The sequence below is a fragment of the Pholis gunnellus genome, assembly GCF_910591455.1.
Source record: "Pholis gunnellus genome assembly, chromosome: 6".
NCBI classification, from domain to species: domain Eukaryota; kingdom Metazoa; phylum Chordata; class Actinopteri; order Perciformes; family Pholidae; genus Pholis; species Pholis gunnellus.
This window is the reverse complement of record NC_136532.1, coordinates 27,583,579-27,603,900: the sequence shown is the minus strand read 5'-3', so window position 1 is coordinate 27,603,900 and position 20,322 is coordinate 27,583,579. Positions and strand designations below refer to the sequence as shown.

The 20,322-nt window shown below is 42.9% G+C and overlaps 1 protein-coding gene across 1 annotated transcript; it reads left to right on the top strand.

Moving 5' to 3' along the window:
• Positions 1-423: 423 nt before the first annotated feature.
• On the top strand, positions 424-19,971 carry LOC306697271 (phosphatidylinositol 3-kinase regulatory subunit alpha-like). Its single transcript, XM_079161086.1, has 17 exons — positions 424-608; positions 1,362-1,808; positions 3,777-3,906; positions 4,838-4,930; positions 5,438-5,509; positions 5,704-5,820; positions 5,911-6,109; positions 6,418-6,500; positions 12,309-12,414; positions 12,673-12,771; positions 13,030-13,210; positions 13,306-13,431; positions 14,817-14,959; positions 17,213-17,389; positions 17,480-17,554; positions 17,745-17,915; positions 18,434-19,971. Exons 2-17 carry the CDS (start codon positions 1,617-1,619, stop codon positions 18,621-18,623), a joined length of 2,154 nt encoding a protein of 717 aa, XP_079017212.1. The 5' UTR covers positions 424-608; positions 1,362-1,616; the 3' UTR covers positions 18,624-19,971.
• The last annotated feature ends 351 nt before the right edge of the window (positions 19,972-20,322 follow it).

The following is a 20,322-nucleotide window of genomic DNA, read 5'->3' as shown; positions in this document are numbered from 1 at the left end:
TTAAATCCATCTTTGTGGTGTTTTAACGCGAAGTTAAAAGAAAATAAGGAAATAATCTTGAGATTCTAAAACACTTTTATTTGAATAATGCCCATTATTTTTGTCGCTGCTGCTGTAAAACGCATTAATGTTGCAAACACATGTTCGCCGGAAGCATTTTATTTTGAAAGCCATCCGGAACTTGTTAATTCAGCTCGCTGTCCTCTTATACAACGTATTTTAGCAAGTTAAATATGTCGTAAAGTAGAATACGGTAAAAGCAGTTATTATAATTTGGATATGAATTTTAACAGGTCAGATTTTTACTCAAAGTGACTCTTTATTTGAAGTTTCTTTTGTATTTTAATACTATTAAAACCACGTTTTACTGTGAAGGTCCGCACCGGAAGTGGTTAAACACGTCGACGCTAGCTTGATGTCAGTCTACCTGCTACAGAATCAGACGGCTGGAGCACGAGAGGCTTTCTTTTGTCAAATAATCGATCAAATATTTGGAATATTTTCCAGTTTCGGGGGAAACCTGGACGTCGCGTCTTTTTCTCTTCGATCCAAAATGGCGTCCGCTGTTTGCTTTGCTGGAAGTTTTAATCGTTGAAAAAAAAAAAAAGGTGAGACGTTTGTAGCGACTGACACGAAGCTAAGCTAAGCTAAGCTAACACTGGCGTGTATGGTCGTTTCCGGTTTCCTGCTTAAAACGAAGGTCCCTTTTTAAAAAGCAGCGTGTTTATTGTGAATGTTTGTTTATATGTGTAAAATATGAATATATTATGAAAAACATAAATATGTTGTGTGTTAATCACGTTATTCTCATCTGTTCGGCATCATTAATGGAGTCTGAAATGATCTTATATTATTTATTATTGTTAGTTAACATCATTCCTGTTTACTGCACGAAAGCCCCTTTAAACACCTACACCTGTAAAATACTTCTATTAATACATTTATATAAATAGTATTATAAATCTATACATCATTAATGTATACCGTTATTTATTACTTTTTCTATGTTTTATATAAAGCAGCAACTAACTAATATATTAACTATTTATTAATCAAACATTCTATCAGTTAATTGTGTTTTTAAGTTGTTAGATACATTTTTAAAAAGTCTTGTTTTATCATATAATCAGTTTATTTGGTGAGACATCAGCCATTGTTGAGCTGGAACTAATCCAAATATTACAACAATACATGAAATAAATCAGGCGCTCAGATAAACGCTGATTCATTTCCCGTTGAGAGACTAACGGATGAATAACTCATCTTTGTGAAGCTCATCTTCCTTATTTGTCATTTTGCACAACAAGTTCCGTGGACCAGCTGTTCTCAGGCTCTGTAAACTCCTCCTCTTCCTCTCTCAGGTGGACCCTCCTCCTCCTCCCCAGATGTGGCCTCCACCTCTGCTGAGACTTCTGTTCATGAACGGCGAGGAGGAGCTCTCTGATTGGTCGGCCGGAGGGATGACGGGCCTCTAGCAGACATGGAGACGGGAGAGACAGCTGGACAGCCTACGTTCCCTTTGTTAACTCAGGATTGAAAGCTTGTATTTTTTGTACCCGGAGCTGTAATATTTTTCACTAGTTATCGTATTAAAAGAAGCCGTTTGAGACGCCGCGATGAGCTCCGAGGGCTTCCAGTACCGAGCTCTGTACGACTACAAGAAGGAGCGGGAGGAGGACATCGACCTGCACGTGGGCGACATGCTGCTGGTCAGCAGAGGGGCGCTGGTGGCCCTCGGCTGTGGGAACGGAGCCGAAGAACGGCCGTCGGAGATCGGCTGGCTGCCCGGCGTCAACGAGACCACGCAGGTAGGTCCCCGGTCCTGGTCCTGGTCCTGGTCCTGGTCCCGGTTCACTTAAACTACACGTTTGTAAGTCAGCCTCTCTGCAACGAGCTGAACTTTAACTTTCTTAACCCACAAAGAAAACCTTCTGCGTGTGTGTGTGTGTGTTCCAAAAGCAAAGCGTTTTTTACAGCCAGAAGCTGTAACAACAGCCATTGTCATCGGATACTCAACTCTCTGACGGTCCTTGAACACATCACGCGTGACAAACTCTTCCTTTAGAAAAAAACAGCTGTGATATTTCATAAAAGCATTTTATTCTTCACGTTCTCATTATAAAGCTCTCCTCTAATGAAGCGTTGACTTTAACCAGACTGTGTAGAAACGATCTGGTTAAAGCTCAGAAACTGCTTTGATGTTCACACTGATCACAAACATGGAAACGCTCGTGTGTTTTCTGATAAAGTTTATTCAAAAAACGACGGCCGCATGTTGACTAAAGAGAGAGAAAAGTGTTGAAACCAGGTCAGTCTGCTGAGCTGCTCAAACCACCAGCAGACCTCCAACCCATCCTAAAATACACGAGTCCTGGTCTGATGCAGCTGGTCCCGGCTGGTCCCGGTTGGTCCCGGCTGGTCCTGGTCTTTACTTGGTGGAAGAGCTTGTTTGAGAAATGTTTTTCTTCTCCGACATGTTGAACTCACGCTGGACCGTTGAAGGAAAACAAAATAAAACGAATCCATGTTTTTATTCCACACGTTCTTCTTCCTCGTCAGAAACCTGGCGCCTACGTTACCCACAATGCACCTCTGACGGCTGTAGAGGTCTGACTTCTTTCAAACTACTTTTCAAACGTTTAGTCTAAACTGGTTGCGTTAATAACATATAATCCGTCATTTATTATGAATTACCCGTCACTTTAACGTTTTATTCTAATAAGATCGGAGGCTGAAGATGCGTTTAAAGACAGTCGGTCGTTTCTTCATCCGATACACTTTGTGTTAAATAGCAGAACACCTTTAATTATCTGTTGAATGAAACCCGGCTCCACATCTTTGGGTCTTTATTTTGTCAAACAGACTTCACCTCATTGTTAATGAAACACTCGTTTCTCTTCTTTCACTCCAGTGTTTCACAGATAAACAGGAAGTTAAAGGTTTGTCTCTGTTGATCAGAGGACGTTAACACCGGCACGTTTATCTCATATTTAATATGTTTCATGTTTAACTCTCAGGACGCGGTTCTGTTTCTGACTGTTTCACATCAAAATGTGAAAGAGAACAACTCGTAGGTTCATTTAAAAAGTACATAAAGTGAGTTTCTTTGTTTCATGTTTGTTATTTATTCATCTCTACTTTTCTCTCTTTATTGTTCTGTTTGATCTAACGGCTAAAAAACCTGAAACATTCAGTTCATAACGATGTGTATTTATTTATTTTTGTATATATATATACAAAAATAAATAAATACAATAAAATAGAAAAATAAAAATGAAATTGAAGGTAAACTTATAATAATGAAATAGAATTGTATTGTTTTTGTGATGTTTCACGATGGACGTGGATCACAGGGTGTAGTGGATCAGGTGAGGGTGTAGTGGATCAGGTGAGGGTGTAGTGGATCAGGTGAGGGTGTAGTGGTTCAGGTGAGGGTGTAGTGGATCAGGTGAGGGTGTAGTGGATCAGGTGAGGGTGTAGTGGTTCAGGTGAGGGTGTAGTGGATCAGGTGAGGGTGTAGTGGATCAGGTGAGGATGTAGTGGATCAGGTGAGGGTGTAGTGGATCAGGTGAGGGTGTAGTGGTTCAGGTGAGGGTGTAGTGGTTCAGGTGAGGGTGTAGTGGATCAGGTGAGGGTGTAGTGGATCAGGTGAGGGTGTAGTGGATCCTTAAACGGACCCGTGTACTCTGTGTGTGGGTCTCTGTCCCGGACTCGTCCTCACTGGGTCCGTCTCTGGTCCGTCTCTGGTCCGTCTCTGGTCCGTCTCTGGTCCACAGGAGAAAGGAGACTTCCCCGGGACGTACGTGGAGTTCATCGGCAGAAAGAGGATGTCCCCGCCCACTCCCAAGCCCCGCCCCCAAAGACCACCGTCTGCAGCGTCCGTGAGGACGGACTCCGAGTCGGAGGGTGAGTAACAGCACATCCATCAGATATAAATAAATAAATATATATATATATATATATATATATATATATATATATATATATATATATATATATATATATATATATATACATATATATGTATATGTAGAGAACGTAGAGCATGAAAACGCCTCCAAACACGCAGCCGTTCATCCACGTTTCAGATCAACTGGTTTGTAAGTTCGTCGACACGTAAACACAAAAACTGCTTCACATGTTTCTCTCCTCTCCTCTCTCTCTTCTCTCCTCTCTCCTCTCTCTCCTATCCTCTCCTCTCTCCTCTCTCCTCTCTCCTCCTCTCTCCTCTTGCCTCTTCTCTCCTCTCTTCTCTTTCCTCTCCTCTCTCTTTCTGATGGAAGCATTAGTCACACATGTGTTCAAGAAACCGTCGTAAAGATTAAAAAGCGATCTCAGTTTTCATAACTCTACACCTTTAAAAGATGTCTTCACTGATCTCTGCTTTAATGACCTGAAGCTCTGTTTCCATGTGGACGAGTGTTCCAAACGTAGAGTCAGATTCTGTTCATTTAAATATCTGAACCCTGAGTCGTGTGTGTGTGTGTGTGTGTGTGTGTGTGTGTGTGTGTGTGTGTGTGTGTGTGTGTGTGTGTGTGTGTGTGTGTGTGTGTGTGTGTGTGTGTGTGTGTGTGTGTGTGTGTGTGTGTGTGTGTGTGTGTGTGTCCCCGTTCGTTCGTTCGTTCGTTCCCTCTGCTTCCTGTAGCTCTCACCCTTTCACATTAAGAGCACTTAAAGCAGGTTGAGCTTCTCATGTAAAGAGTCCTGAAGATGAATCAGTATTTTCTTATTACTGATGTTCTTCATCATGTCGGACATTTCTGTCACAACAATGAATCTAAAAGTCAAAGTTTTATACTGAAAGAAGATAATAAATAACTTTGTTTGTTGTTTTTAGGGTTCATGTTGCCGGACCTCCCCGAGCTGTTTGGACCTCCAGACTCAGCCCCGCCCCTCCTCATCAGACTGATGGAGGCCATCGAGAGCAAAGGTACCACGCTCACACACACATGCTCACACACACACACACTCACACACACACACACGCTCACACACACACACACGCTCACACACACACACACACACACACACACACACACACACACACACACACACACACACACACACACACACACACACACACACACACACACACACACACACACACACACACACACACACACACACACACACACACACACACACACACACACACACACACACACACACACACACACACACACACACACACACACGTTGATGTCCCCAGAGACGGTGTGGTTTGGTGTTGAACCGTTCTCTCTCGTGGTGCGTTCACGCTCCGCTGGTCGTGTCTTTGCGTTGACTTTGTGTATTTGTTTGTTTGACGTTAAAGTTGTGAACATGACGTTGATTCTCTCGTCTGTGCGTAACGAGTCTAAATGCTTCTGTTCTTACCTGCTGTTGAGTCTGTGTTGTTGTTGTTGTTGTTGTTGATATCCGGTCCTTGTTGCTTCAGGTGTGGACAGCATCAGTGTGTATCACAGTCTGAGTGGAGGAGGTCTGGACTCCCGACAGCTGGCAGACGCTGGTGAGGAGTCTTCTTCTTCTTCTTCTTCATTTAATGGAGACCTAGTACTTTGAACCCTGTGGCTCATATATCTGCAGCGCAAAGGATTGTGGGTCACAAAGCCAGAAAAGCTTCTTCCTGCTAAATGCCACCAGACTTGATGGGCCTGTGTTTTGAGGAGATGAACAGAGAATAACTGGAGGTGTGTTTTCCAGACCTGGAGCAGCTGGAGGTGTCGTCTCTGTGTGACGGGGTGATCCGGTTCCTCCAGGATCTACCTGGTCCAGTCCTCCCGTCGTCGCTGCAGACCGACATGATTCATGCGGTGCAAGGTGACGGTTTAAACCCCCGTCCTGAAGAGACTCTTCTGCTTCTTCTTCTTCTTGTGTTTTCCCGTTAACGGCGTGTCTTTGTGCCCACAGAGGTCCAGGACCTGGAGGAATGTGCCCAGCTCCTGCGCGGTGTGACCAGTTCTCCCGGCTTCCCGGCCCAGTACGGGCTGACCCTGCTCAGCGTGGTCCGCCACCTGGCCCGGCTCTGCCTGACCGGATCCAGGACCCAGCTGAGCCCCCGAAACCTGGCGGAGACCTTCGGCCCTCTGCTGTTCAGACCGGCTGCAGGGTCAGTGCTGACCACGGTGTCCTCTCTAGACCCTGAACCTGAACCTTAAAGACCACGTGTAGGGTCATCGTGGGTGGAAACATATAATGAGGAGGTTGATATTCAGAGAAAATACCAATAATCAACATTTCATTACGAGTCTTCTTGAATATTAAACTCTCATAACAACCAGGTTCTTACATTAAAACCACATGAATATCAATATTTATTCTTATTATTCGACTTTATTCTTTTATTTTAGAGTCCTTTAGACTCTCTCTGTGTGTGTGAGTGATGTTGTAGATTTCTGACTGTGAGTCTCTGTTCAGGTCTGAGTCCGGTCTGGATCCTCTGGTTCAGGTCCTGGAGGTTCTGATAACCAGCGAGCTCAACATGAACCAGGCTGCACCAGGTGTGTGTGTGTGTGTGTGTGTGTGTGTGTTGTATATCTACTGATACACATTTTTCACGAGCTTCTTGATCCAAATCCTGAAGCTTGATCAGCTTTGAGTTATTGATCTGAACTCTGAGGCTCCTGAACGTCTCGCTCTGGTTCTAAATGTTGGAACTACTAAAGAACTCCACGGCGGTGTGACGGAGCGACGCGACCCGAGCGTCGCGCCAGTCGGCATCACGTGAACGTCAGAAATCTGTGTTAAATATTGAACCCGTGATCGCTCTCGGTTCCTCTAAGCGTCGCGCCGGTCCATCTGAAGAGGACAAAGGTCGAGACGTTCGTCAACGTTTCCGTCCAGATGAGATCATGAAGAAGAAGAACAAACCTGAAAAGTAGAAAAATAATCCAGAAATGTAATTTAGTTATTAGAGCTGAACACTTCTTCTTTGATCATTTTGGTCCCAGATTTAAATCAAAACTTTACTTTGACGTTCGGCTGATTGTGACGGTTTAAAACCAAACTGATGGATTTGAGAAGTTTAATAGAAAATCAGGTTAAATCAGAATAAAATATTTTGGTTTTTGGTGCTGAAACTTCGTCATAAAACATATTTTCATCATATAGAAGAAGAATCTAAAGATATTTACTGATATTTACAGAATCTAAAGATATTTACTTCACCGTCACAACTGTATTTATTCAAGTAAAAGATTACGTTTGAACACGCACGTAAACGCAGCCGCCGTTAGCCGTCTTTACGATAAAGTGAGTTTCTGATTAAGTTGGTTTTCAGGTCGTTCTTTTATGACGTATAGTGGATTTGCAGTTGAGACAAATTGTGAGCTTTATGTCTTCTACACTCACCAACACATGTGGTGTATTAAGCCTCGTCGATTTCACCGTCGCCATCTTGTTTTTTTTTTTGCAACCAGTGAACAGGAAGTGACCATATATGGACTGAGGAGGAGTGACGCTGCTTTATGGTCTGTTGACTCTAAATGGACCATCATTTACTAAATGAACATCATGCTGTATTGAAGAAGACTTGAAACTAGAGATTGAGACCATAAACTCATGTTTACAATGTTTACTGAGGTAATAAATCAAGAGAGAAGTAGAGTCATTTTCTCATAGACTTCTATACAACCAGAGGAGTCGCCCCCTGGTGGACACTAGAGAGAATGCAGCTTTAACAACATGAAGCTTTGGCTTCACTTTAATGAACCTAATTTGCATAAAGTTGAAGTTGAGTCGTGATTATGCAAATGTGGACACGGCTGATGGTCGGTCGTCTTGCTGCGTCGTATCCGTCGTCCGTCTCTCGCTCTCCATAGGAATGAATGGGATCCGTCAACAGATTTGGTGTTTCTCCAGCTCAAACGTGACGGCAGAATAATTGTCCTCGGTACTTGGAGTATTTCTACACATTTCACTTCTTACTGCACTAAATTAATCTGACGGCTTTAGTTACTTTACAAGTTAAATTAAAATATAATCGACTGATAAATAATAATGTATTATTATAGATTAAAGTCACTCAAATGAGCTCCACCTTTTTAAAGTGACATTGATGCATCAGTAATATATATTATTCTGCATAATTAGTGCTTTTGCTGTCGGTACTTTAAGTATATTTGAATGCAGGATTTCTACACTGTGGTGTTAGTACTACTGGAGTAACTGATCTCAGTACAGTAGACTGATGTCACACATTAAATAAGTAACATTCACTGATGGTCGGGTGATTATTTGTCTTTTGTGTCGTTCATTAATTCAGTGAGTCGCTCCGACCGAGCGGCGGCTGAAACGATGACATCATCCGTCCACACAGTGAAGGATGCAGCAGAGGAGGGGCGGGGGGGGGGGGGTGTTGCCTCGGTGATATCACTGCCATCGCAGGATTGGCTGGGGGCAACGGTGATGTCACACATCTCCAAGCTGCTCTCCCGAGCTTTGAACTGAGGCTCGGAGACGGAGACGGACGGAGACTTTTAAGTTGCGTCGTTGGTTTTAAAAAAAAAAAAATATCTTTAAAACAGATTCAGGATAAACGCAAACGAGAGATGTTTTCTCCGGGCTCGTTGGCTTCTCTGTGGAGGAGTCTGACGACGTGAAACATCGACCTGCAGGTGGAGAGAGAGAGAGAGAGAGAGAGAGAGAGAGAGAGAGAGAGAGAGAGAGAGAGAGAGAGAGAGAGAGAGAGAGAGAGAGAGAGAGAGAGAGAGAGAGAGAGAGAGAGAGAGAGAGAGAGAGAGAGAGAGAGAGAGAGAGAGAGAGAGAGGTAAAAAAAAGAGGAAATCCTGCAGATCTCAGTGCAGCCGAGCGTGTCTTTAAATTGAAGAGTGATAGTCAGAAACGTAAGAGGCCTGCTGGACCCCGTTTCCCTCCGAGATGACGTCAGGTTTTCTAGAGGCAGGACAGGCTGCTGTAGTCGGGACGTCTATGAGATCCAGAACAGAAGGACCCGGGTCTGGTTTTTCCCCGCTGAAGCGTCGCGGGGGCGGCCGAAGGGTTTAAGAGGGGCCGACATGGAGCGAGAGGAGGGAGGCCGGGCCGAGGCCGAGCCTCCGAGGGGACGAGACAAGATCCTCTGCTACATTACCATGCAGAGTCCAGGTAGGAGCTCAGACCTGGACCTGGAGCTGTGTAGACCAACATCTGGTGGCAGTTCTGCCTCAGCATGGACCACCTGGCTGCTGGTGTCCTGCTGAGCCGTTATGATCGGATGTCGTCATGTGTTTGTTTTTTATATTCAAGTTATTTTATGAAGGAAAGTTGAATAGTAGGAAAGTTCTCTCTCATATTTGTGGTGCGTAGCAGTGATCTTCTGGTAGAGCAGGACACTCAAGTTATCGCTAACGATTATATACTGTTGCCCTCGTCTGTTTATCATCATTATTATTATTTATTTAACCATATAATTCAATTGAGAGCCAGCAACAGGAGGCGCAATGATACAAAGACAAAATATTACAAAAGAATCTCAATATGTCCAATATATTTCAAAACAAACCGTGTTCCTGGAGAAGCTAATTCAGAAGCAGGTGCAGAGAACAGAGGTTATTGTTTGTGACGAGTTATTAAAGGAGGGGGAGGAGTTTAGCTTCGCACGGAGCAGCAAACGGGAACGAAAAGAACGTCTGAAAGGCGGTGCGGACTATTTGGAATCGAGCATGAAACATGCGGTTAAAGATGATGAGTAGAAGAGAGCGGAGAGTTGTGGGTGTTTTTACCAACGATGGTTCCATAGATGGACTGATGCCAGTGGATTCATCTGCGGGTGTGGAGTGATGGCCTCAGTGATGGAGGTTTGGTAGACGACGTCTAGTTTATTTTGGAGGCGGAGCTGTAGATTACGTCACCATAGTCTAAGATGAGGAGGACTTTAATTTGAACCAGAGTGGGTCGAGGAGGCTTTGTTACAGCACAGGAAACTAATTCTTGATCTGACTTTATAAACCACTGGGTCAGAGGCGAGCGAACTGTCGAGCCAGATACTCAAGTACTCGTAGGAAAAATGTGAGAAGTTGGAGTTCTGATCCATCCGGGGAGGAGATTACGAGACGGCGAGCAGGTTGTGGTGACTCTTGGAAACCATACATTTAGTGTTGTTCGTGTTTTAAGAGAAGGCGTGTTGGATTCTATTGAAGTCGTGGTGTTCAGGGACGAGCTAGATGTGTACAAGATGGTGTCGTCTGCATACAAATAGACGTGAGAGCCGCCTGCAGCGTGAGCAACGCCGTTAATGTAGGTCATGAATGAGGTTGTGTTTATGTTCTTTGTTTCACAGATGTGTGTTCACACTGTCACTGATGTGAAACCGGTTTCTGTTTCCTGGTTTCTTCTACGTTGTGGTTTGATAAACGGGACGTCCCTCTAGTCTAAAGCATAAAGTCATGAGGACTGGACTCGGCTTCTTCTGGTTGCCGTCCTGGTGTCCAAGAAGAGGGAAGACGGACGTCCTGCTTTATTCTATGTTCTCACAAATAGACACCGGATCACTTTTGTCCAGTTAGGTCCACAAACAGACGGGAAGACGGTCTCGCTTCGTACAGCCTGTTGCGTCTCAGGGTTGATGTGTCATTTACGCCGGAAAATCGTCTCTCGCAATTACTCTTCGTATTTGTGAATAAATGTTTTGCAGTTTGAATATTGAAAACTGCTGGGAATCAGTAAGCCATGTCTTTAAAAGACATTTTGCATGGGACAAATAATTGTAATTATGTCAAACGGATATCAAACCCATTTAGTTATTGTTTGTTCTATTTTGTAAAATACTAATTGTATTATCAATTCTTAGTCGGACGACGGAGCTTCAACTATAAAGTGAAAGTGTAGCAGGAGTCAGATTTCACTCAGAGAGCTGACTGACGAGAAGATGGGGGAGAATTTTGTGTCAAAGCTAAATGCAAAAGTACCTATTTGGGAATATTTTGGTTTTAAAGAGCTTGAGAGATATTGAGCGTCATCGACGAGTATCTCTTCTTGTAAAATGTCCGATGTCATCAGCGACTTCCTCTAGAGTTTATTAACTTCTTTCCTCTTTCTTTTGTGCTAAAAAGACGTAACTTTGCTTGTTTTAAAAAACTGGGGCGCCACAAGGCTGCGTACTGTCACCACTGCTGTTTTCTATTTACACAAAATAAAATGTCCACAGCAGGAACATCAAGCTGCTCAAATATGCTGACGATACTGTCCTGGTTATTCTTTCCCTAAAAGACGATGTTATGACTGGACTTCAGGACTCGTGTGGAAATAAATGTGGCCAAAACTAAGAAAACCTGAACATTCTCCCTGTAGTACTCAATAACAGGCCTGTAGGAGAAGTAGAACGTTTAAAGTACTTTCAAGTACAATAACCAAGTTATTGATCAGAGCTGAACTTCTAATGATGAGAGTGAAAAATAAAAGAAAGAGCCAATCAGCCTCCGTGGCATTATGTTTGTGGGTTGTCCGTACGTGTGTGAACGTGTGTGTACGTATGTGACGTCTCAAAATTAGCTTTTGGCCATAACTCGACCCACTGCAGTAGCATCAGTTCTCTCCCAACTGGAGAGTGTTTCTTCATTGAATAAAGAGCGTAGGACTCTGAAGGTGATGATCTCGTTCTTCTCCCGATGGTTTGATTGACGGATGGTTCATCCAATCAACTGCCACACATGTCTTTTATTTAAAGTGCCTTCCCTTCTCTAAACTGTTTCTAATGACGACTTCTCAGTTTGTTGTCCGAGTAACAAACTATCTGGTGCGTCACGTTAACTGCATCAGGGAACACTTGTACTTACATTAGACGAGCTCTCTTTTATTCTTTATAGAAGGGATTTGCTGCTACCTGCCCATTTGCACTTTTGTATACTGTATATTTGTATGTTGTATTGTATGTACCTTTGCTGTACGTAGGACAAGCCAAAAACAGATTTCCACTGAGGTGGTCAATCTAATCTAATCTCAGTATCCGTCTCAGAAATCCAGCATTAGACATTTTATTAAAGTGTAAAAATAAACTTGTCAGCGCTCTCTGGTGGACAAACACTCAATAACTTTAAACATGAACTGAATATTGTTCTTCCTTATTATCAGTAGCTCCACTTCCTCTAAATAGTTTGGACTTCCAGAATGTTTGTGTAGAGAATTAAAAACTAAATTGTTAATGATTGATTCATCTCACACACACTCACACACACACACACACACACACACACACACACACACACACACACACACACACACACACACACACACACACACACACACACACACACACACACACACACACACACACACACACACGCAGATTAAATTCAATCTCTCTGTCGTTTCAGCGTTGCCTCCTAAACCGGTCAAGTCTTCAGCTCCAGCAGCTTCCTGCAGTTTCAACAACAGTATTTCTCTTCAGGACGCCGAGTGGTACTGGGGAGACATCTCCAGGTAATACACACATCCAGGCTAACCGCTAAAACACATGCTATATGTATTATTGATAATGTAAATGTATGCGTTTTAATTTGTTAAATAATAATCTAATACTAGAAAATAGTGTGTTACGGTTTTGTATTATTCATTTTACTGTAACGTTTTCTACAATCTAGTAATAGTACTTTCAGTTATAACGGAGTTTTTACAGTGTTGTATTAGTACTTTCAGTTATAACAGTGTTAATACTTCCGGTGTGTTCTCTGTTTGCAGAGAGGAGGTGAACGAGAAGCTCAGAGACACAGCTGACGGTACGTTCCTGGTTCGAGACGCCTCCACTAAGATGCACGGAGATTACACTCTGACTCTGAGGTAAACCAAGATTTATTTTCATTTGAATATTCATCCATTCTGTTTTCTTTCATTCATTATTTATTATGTATTTTTAATAATGTATTGTTGGCAGACTGACTTATTGAAAAAATTGACCGTCGCTTCACTTGTTTCGCTCTCTCAGGCTCTTTCTTGTTTACGACTTCCCTCCAGAAACAAAACCCTCCACTCATACGTCACACATAATATCGTCTGCTGGTTTGGTTTAACAGACTAATGTTCTCTGACCACCTGTAGGAAAGGAGGCAACAACAAGCTGATAAAGATCTTTCATCGGGAGGGAAAGTACGGCTTCTCCGACCCGTTGACCTTCAGCTCCGTGGTGGAGCTCATCAACCATTACCGACACGAGTCCCTCGCCCAGTACAACCCCAAACTGGATGTCAAGCTGCTGTACCCGGTCTCCAAACACCAGCAGGTCCGTACCCGGCCTGAACTCATTGACGGGTGGTGCGTCAGCTCATCAGGCGTCTGATTGGACATGTTGTTGTTGTTGTTGTTGTTGTTGTTCAGGACCAGGTGGTGAAGGAGGACAGTATCGAAGCTGTGGGGAAGAAGCTCCATGAGTATCACCTGCAGTTCCAGGAGAAGAATCGAGAGTACGACAGGCTGTACGAGGAGTACACCAGAACCTCGCAGGTACACGACAACACAGCTACAGTACACTACAATGCACTACGATGCACTACAATACGATGCACTACAATACATTACGATGCACTACAATGCACTACAATACATTACAATAGACTACGATGCACTATGATAGACTACGATGCACTACGATACGATGCAATACGATGCACTACGATACGATGCACTATGATACGATGCACTACGATGCACTACGATACGATGCACTACGATACGATTCACTACAATACAATACGATATGATGCACTACGATGCACTACGATGCAATACGATACAATACGATACAATACACTACGATACGATTCACTACAATACAATACGATATGATGCACTACGATGCAATACGATGCAATACGATGCACTACGATGCACTACGATGCAATACGATGCACTACGATACAATACGATTTGATGCACTACGATGCAATACGATGCAATACGATGCACTACGATGCACTACGATGCGCTACGATACAATACGATTTGATGCACTACGATGCTGCGATACAATACGATATGATGCACTACGATGCACTACGATGCAATACGATTTGATGCACTACGATGCAATACGATGCAATACGATGCACTACGATGCAATACGATATGATGCACTACCATGCACTACGATGCAATACGATTTGATGCACTACGATGCACTACGATATGATGCAATACGATGCACTATGATATGATGCAATACGATGCACTACGATACAATACGATATGATGCACTACGATGCACTACGATGCAATACGATGCACTACGATGCACTACGATGCACTACGATGCAATACGATGCACTACGATGCAATACGATGCACTACGATGCAATACGATGCACTACGATACAATACGATATGATGCACTACGATGCACTACGATGCAATACGATGCACTACGATGCACTACGATGCACTACGATGCAATACGATGCACTACGATGCAATACGATGCACTACGATGCAATACGATGCACTACGATGCAATACGATTTGATGCACTACGATGCACTACGATGCAATACGATGCAATACGATGCGATGCACTACGTTGCAATACGATATGATGCACTACGATGCACTACGATGCAATACGATGTGATGCACTACGATGCACTACGATATGATGCAATACGATGCACTACGATATGATGCAATACGATGCACTACGATATGATGCAATACGATGCACTATGATACAATACGATATGATGCACTACGATGCAATACGATGCAATACGATGCACTACGATATGATGCAAAACGATGCACTACGATACTCTATTATACGATACAATATGATGCAATGCGATAGATGACATAACGATCCTCTCCTCCTTTCTCCTCCTCCTCCTCTCCTCCTGCAGGAGATCCAGATGAAGAGGACGGCCATCGAGGCGTTCAATGAGACCATAAAGATCTTCGAGGAGCAGTGTCAGACTCAGGAGCGCTTCAGCAAAGAGTACATCGAGAAGTTTCGCCGAGAGGGCAACGACAAGGAGATCCAGAGGTAGGGCTGTTGCCACGGTAACTGTGATGGAGACCTTTTTTAAAACACACACACACACACACACACACACACACACACACACACACACACACACACACACACACACACACACACACACACACACACACACACACGTGAAGGAGCCCTTGTTGCCATGGCACCAGAGCCTGCAGGAAGAAACCACCTGCTGGTAAATTTAGGGTTTGTTGTCCAGTCAGATCAAGCGGCTGCTTCCTGTTTTATTAAGACAAACGAAAGCAGTTCAACATTCATCTTCATCACAAAAAGTGATGTTGTGTTTATATAAATCAGGTTTATAGTTTCATTCATCACGTTGCTGCTCTTCAGTAGAGATGCAGCAATTTAAATGTTCTAGATGTTCCAAATTGTGAGCTTTGTGTTGTATTTACCATCTGTGCCGCTGACGCCAGCTAGCTCAAGAATCAAACCTGCACGCTACGATGCTAACGGTAGAGATGACGCTAAACCACGACCCCCATTACACCACAGCTACAGTCACACAACGGATTCATCACGCGTACATACAGCGGGCAAAATAAGTATTGAACACGTCACCGTTGTTCTCAGTAATTATATTTCTGAAGGTGCTGTTGACATGAAATGTTCACCAGAAAACCCGAGTAATCCGTACATACAAAGAAAACCAAACAAACAAGTTCAGAACTTAAGTTATGAGTAATAAACAGTATTGAACGTGCTTACTGAAATTGATTAAAGCCTTTGTTGGTACTAGTCTCATGCTTTGCTCAGGTGTGGTTTTCACCCATTCTTCCACACAAACAGTCTTCACATGTTGAAGGTTCCGTGAGCCTCTTCTATCAACTCTGATCTTTACTTATTTCATAGATTTCTATTGGATTCAAGTCAGCTGATTGGCTGGGCCATTCTAGCAGCTTTATTTTCTTTTCTTGGTGTCTGCTAGAAAACTATGGAAGCCCAGTACGGCCACTGTGATGAGAAAATAAAGATCCTGTAAGTCATTATTATGAGAAACTTTCTTATGATAATGACTTAGCATCTCATAATAATAACTTAGCATCTCATAATGATGACTTAGCATCTCATAATAATGACTTAGCATCTCATAATCATGACTTAGCATCTCATAATAATGACTTAGCATCTCATAATAATAACTTAGCATCTCATAATCATGACTTAGCATCTCATAATAATGACTTAGCATCTCATAATGATGACTTAGCATCTCATAATCATGACTTAGCATCTCATAATCATGACTTAGCATCTCATAATAATGACTTAGCATCTCATAATCATGACTTAGCATCTCATAATCATGACTTAGCATCTCATAATGATGACTTAGCCTCTCATAATGATGACATAGCATCTCATAATGATGACATAGCATCTCATAATGATGACTTAGCCTCTCATAATGATGACATAGCATCTCATAATGATGACTTAGCCTCTCATAATGATGACTTAGCATCTCATAATCATGACTTAGCATCTCATAATGATGACTTAGCATCTCATAATAATGACTTAGCATCTCATAATCATGACTTAGCATCTCATAATAATGACTTAGCATCTCATAATCATGACTTAGCATCTCATAATGATGACTTAGCCTCTCATAATGATGACATAGCATCTCATAATGATGACATAGCATCTCATAATGATGACTTAGCCTCTCATAATGATGACATAGCATCTCATAATGATGACTTAGCATCTCATAATGATGACTTAGCCTCTCATAATGATGACATAGCATCTCATAATGATGACTTAGCCTCTCATAATGATGACTTAGCATCTCATAATCATGACTTAGCATCTCATAATAATGACTTAGCATCTCATAATCATGACTTAGCATCTCATAATCATGACTTAGCATCTCATAATGATGACTTAGCCTCTCATAATGATGACATAGCATCTCATAATCATGACTTAGCATCTCATAATGATGACTTAGCATCTCATAATGATGACTTAGCATCTCATAATGATGACTTAGCATCTCATAATGATGACTTAGCATCTCATAATGATGACTTAGCATCTCATAATGATGACTTACAGGATCTTTATTTTTTCCTCACAATGGTGGAAATGGGCTTCCATAGTAAACAGAAGCTAACGACGACTAAAACACATTAAAGGTGTGAATGATGAGGAGGTGTGACTGTTGAGGTGTGAAGACGAGAAGGTTTGGGTGGTTTAAAGTCTCTCTCTGTCTTTCTGAAGGATCATGGAGAACTACGACAAGCTGAAGTCTCGGATCAGTGAGATCGTGGACAGTAAGCGTCACCTGGAGGTGGACCTGAAGAAACAGGCGGAGGACTACAGAGAGATCGACAAGAAGATGAACAGCATCAAACCGGACCTGATCCAGCTCCGCAAGACCAGGGACCAGTACCTCATGTGAGTTCCGCTCTCGCTCAAGACACACCAGGAAGTCGTGTGGTGCAACGCAGTGTTTATACTAACCGCTGTGTACTCTTGTGTACTCAGGTGGCTGACTCAGAAGGGAGTCCGTCAGAGGAAACTGAACGAGTGGCTCGGCCTGAAGAACGAAACCACCGAGGAGTAAGTTTAAGTCTCGTCTAGCCACCAGGTGGCGCCTTTAAACCTGTACAGTCAGAGCCGTCTGCTCTTTAGCCACAACAGTAATCACATGTTAATGTGTTAGCATGTTAGCATCCCTAGCTTGTGTTTGTCCCCTGCTAACCTGTCCTCTCTCCCCCCGCCCCCCCCCCCCCCCCCCCCCTCCCCCCAGTGAGTACAGCATGGTGGAGGATGAGGAGGACCTTCCTCACCACGACGAGCGTCTGTGGCGTTTAGGGAACATCAACCGTCTTCAGGCCGAGTCTCTGCTCCGCGGGAAGAGAGACGGGACCTTCCTGATCCGAGACAGCAGCAAGCCGGGCTGCTACGCCTGCTCCATGGTGTAAGGCTCACCTCTTTACACACCTACACACATGTTCACCTGTTTACACACCTACACACCTGTTTACACACCTACACACTTGTTTACACACCTGTTTACACACCTACACACATGTTCACCTGTTTACACACCTACACACCTGTTTACACACCTACACACTTGTTTACACACCTGTTTACACACCTACACACCTGTTTACCTGTTTACACACATGTTTATTTATTATCAATTGTATTTATTTATGATTATTTCACCATATTTGTAACTACTTATTTACCTTTTTATCTCCATAATTATTTACCTATTTATCTACCTGTTTATTTACCTGTTTATATAATTATTATTATTTATTATTTACATCTTTTTTTTTACTACTTACCTAATTCTTTACCAATATATCTATCTCATTATTTACCTGGTTATGTTTACTTATCTAACTATTTATAAAACAGTCATTAAGCTAATTATGTACCTGTTTACCTGACATAACTAATGAATGATCCGCCTCTTTCCCTCAGTGTGGAGGGAGAGGTGAAGCACTGCGTCATCAACAAGACGATCACGGGCTTCGGCTTCGCTGAGCCCTACAACCTGTACGGCTCTCTGAAGGAGCTGGTGCTGCACTACCAGCACACCTCGCTGGTCCAACACAACGACTCGCTGAACGTCACGCTGGCCTTCCCCGTCTACAGCCAGCCCAGACGGTGACCCCCGACCGCCTCCAGCCGACGCTCATCGCAAGTACGACGCGGTGATTAAGGTCGACGCTTCGTCACGGGGGAACGTTAGGATCGGGTGTTTTATTGTGAAAGTCTTCACGTGGAGCGTTAACTTCCTGCGCAAAAATAAAAAAGACACCAGTGAAGTTTTATTCTCCTCAAAGACGGAGAGAAAAACACACACACGTGAGGTCAGAATCACAAGAGGCGTTCAGGGACCCGAACAATAAACTGGACCCACTGAAAGCAGTTTGATTCATGAACTGGGTTTCATCTTTCTGACACTTTGTGACAAATGAACGAGTCGCTTCATGTCGACGGCGTCACGGCTCTGAATAGATGAACTAAACTCTACTTCTCCTCCTCTTCCTTCTTCTTCTTCTTCTCCTCCTGCTCCTCCTCCTCCTCCTCCTCTTCCTCTTCCTCTTCCTCTTCCTCCTCCTCCTCCTCCTCCTCCTCCTCCTCCTCCTCCTCCTCCTCCTCCCCCTCCTCTTCCTCCTCCATGTTTGTTGGTGTTGATAAACCAGCTCAGTCTCTGAGATGTTCAGATTAGTTTGATGATCTGTTTCCCGTCTGATATCGTCTTTAAAGTAATAAAACTCTGAAACTGAAACATTAGATTTGAATGAAGGCTTTTAGATCCTGAACATCTGAGGTGCGTTCAGGTTCACCTCGCTCCCTCACGACGTGTGGGACCGGACTCCTCTGATCCAACAGAGCAGAACCACGATGATGACGACAATGATGTCAAAGACAAAATGGTGGACAATCTTGCATATTCACTGTGAGTGACTGAACGAGGTTTGAAATGATTTTATACATCAGGAGAGAAAAGAAACAAGAGACCTGCATCACCCAAAGACTCGCCCCCCATTAACCCGTCACTGTTGTTCCAGGTCCACTTTCTTCAGGTTTGTTGTGGTTTTGTTTCATTTTGCCGAGCGGACGGATTTAATTATTTCTTTTTTTTTTATCAAACGTCCGTCAGCACAAAGATCCACTCGTTCTGGATCCTCCTGGATCCACGTTGGAGGGTTTTCCTGCTCCGGTTTCAAGGACTCGTGGACTGAACGAAGTGAACGATCTGAAGCGCGACTCTCGTCTTCACGGATTTCATGTTTTCCTCTGAACCAGAACTCTCAACGGGTCCACAAGGATTTCAATCAAAACGTTTCACGTTCGTTCGTTAATGTCCTGAATTCTTTCAAGCTCTCATTTTAATTATTATTCCTCAGAAATCCTGTTTATTGTTTTCATTCATGACTTTGAAACCAAACTAGTGAACTGAGACGATGAAGAGCGATGAAATGTTTCCGAATAAAACAGTCTGAAGACTTCACGACTTCTGCTGTCTCTCTCTCTCTCTCTCATATATATATTATATATATATATTTATATTTATATTTATTTATATTTATATATATATGAGATCGACCACTAACATTAATTTGTACATTTCATTGTTTTGGGAATCATTTGTTGTTTTTAGGTCTTTGAGGAGAAACTCTTTGTACAGGAAGCTTTATGAATGCGGCCCAATGGAAATAATTTTCATAATTCTTTTTGTTAAAAGTATTTATGTAGTAAATGAAGCATATGCAGGTGTTTTGTCGTCACCAAACTAAAATGTGATCGTCATGGTGACGACAGGTAAAAAGTCAGTTTCACTAAAATTCATCCTCAGAAAC

Coding starts and splice junctions, on each gene's coding strand:
- LOC306697271 (XM_079161086.1), top strand. CDS start 1,617: ATGAGCTCCGAGGGCTTCCAGTACCGAGCTCTGTACGACTACAAGAAG. Junction 13,211..13,305: donor CGGTCTCCAAACACCAGCAG/GTCCGTACCCGG, acceptor GTTGTTGTTCAG/GACCAGGTGGTGAAGGAGGA. Junction 17,916..18,433: donor TGCTACGCCTGCTCCATGGT/GTAAGGCTCACC, acceptor TCTTTCCCTCAG/TGTGGAGGGAGAGGTGAAGC.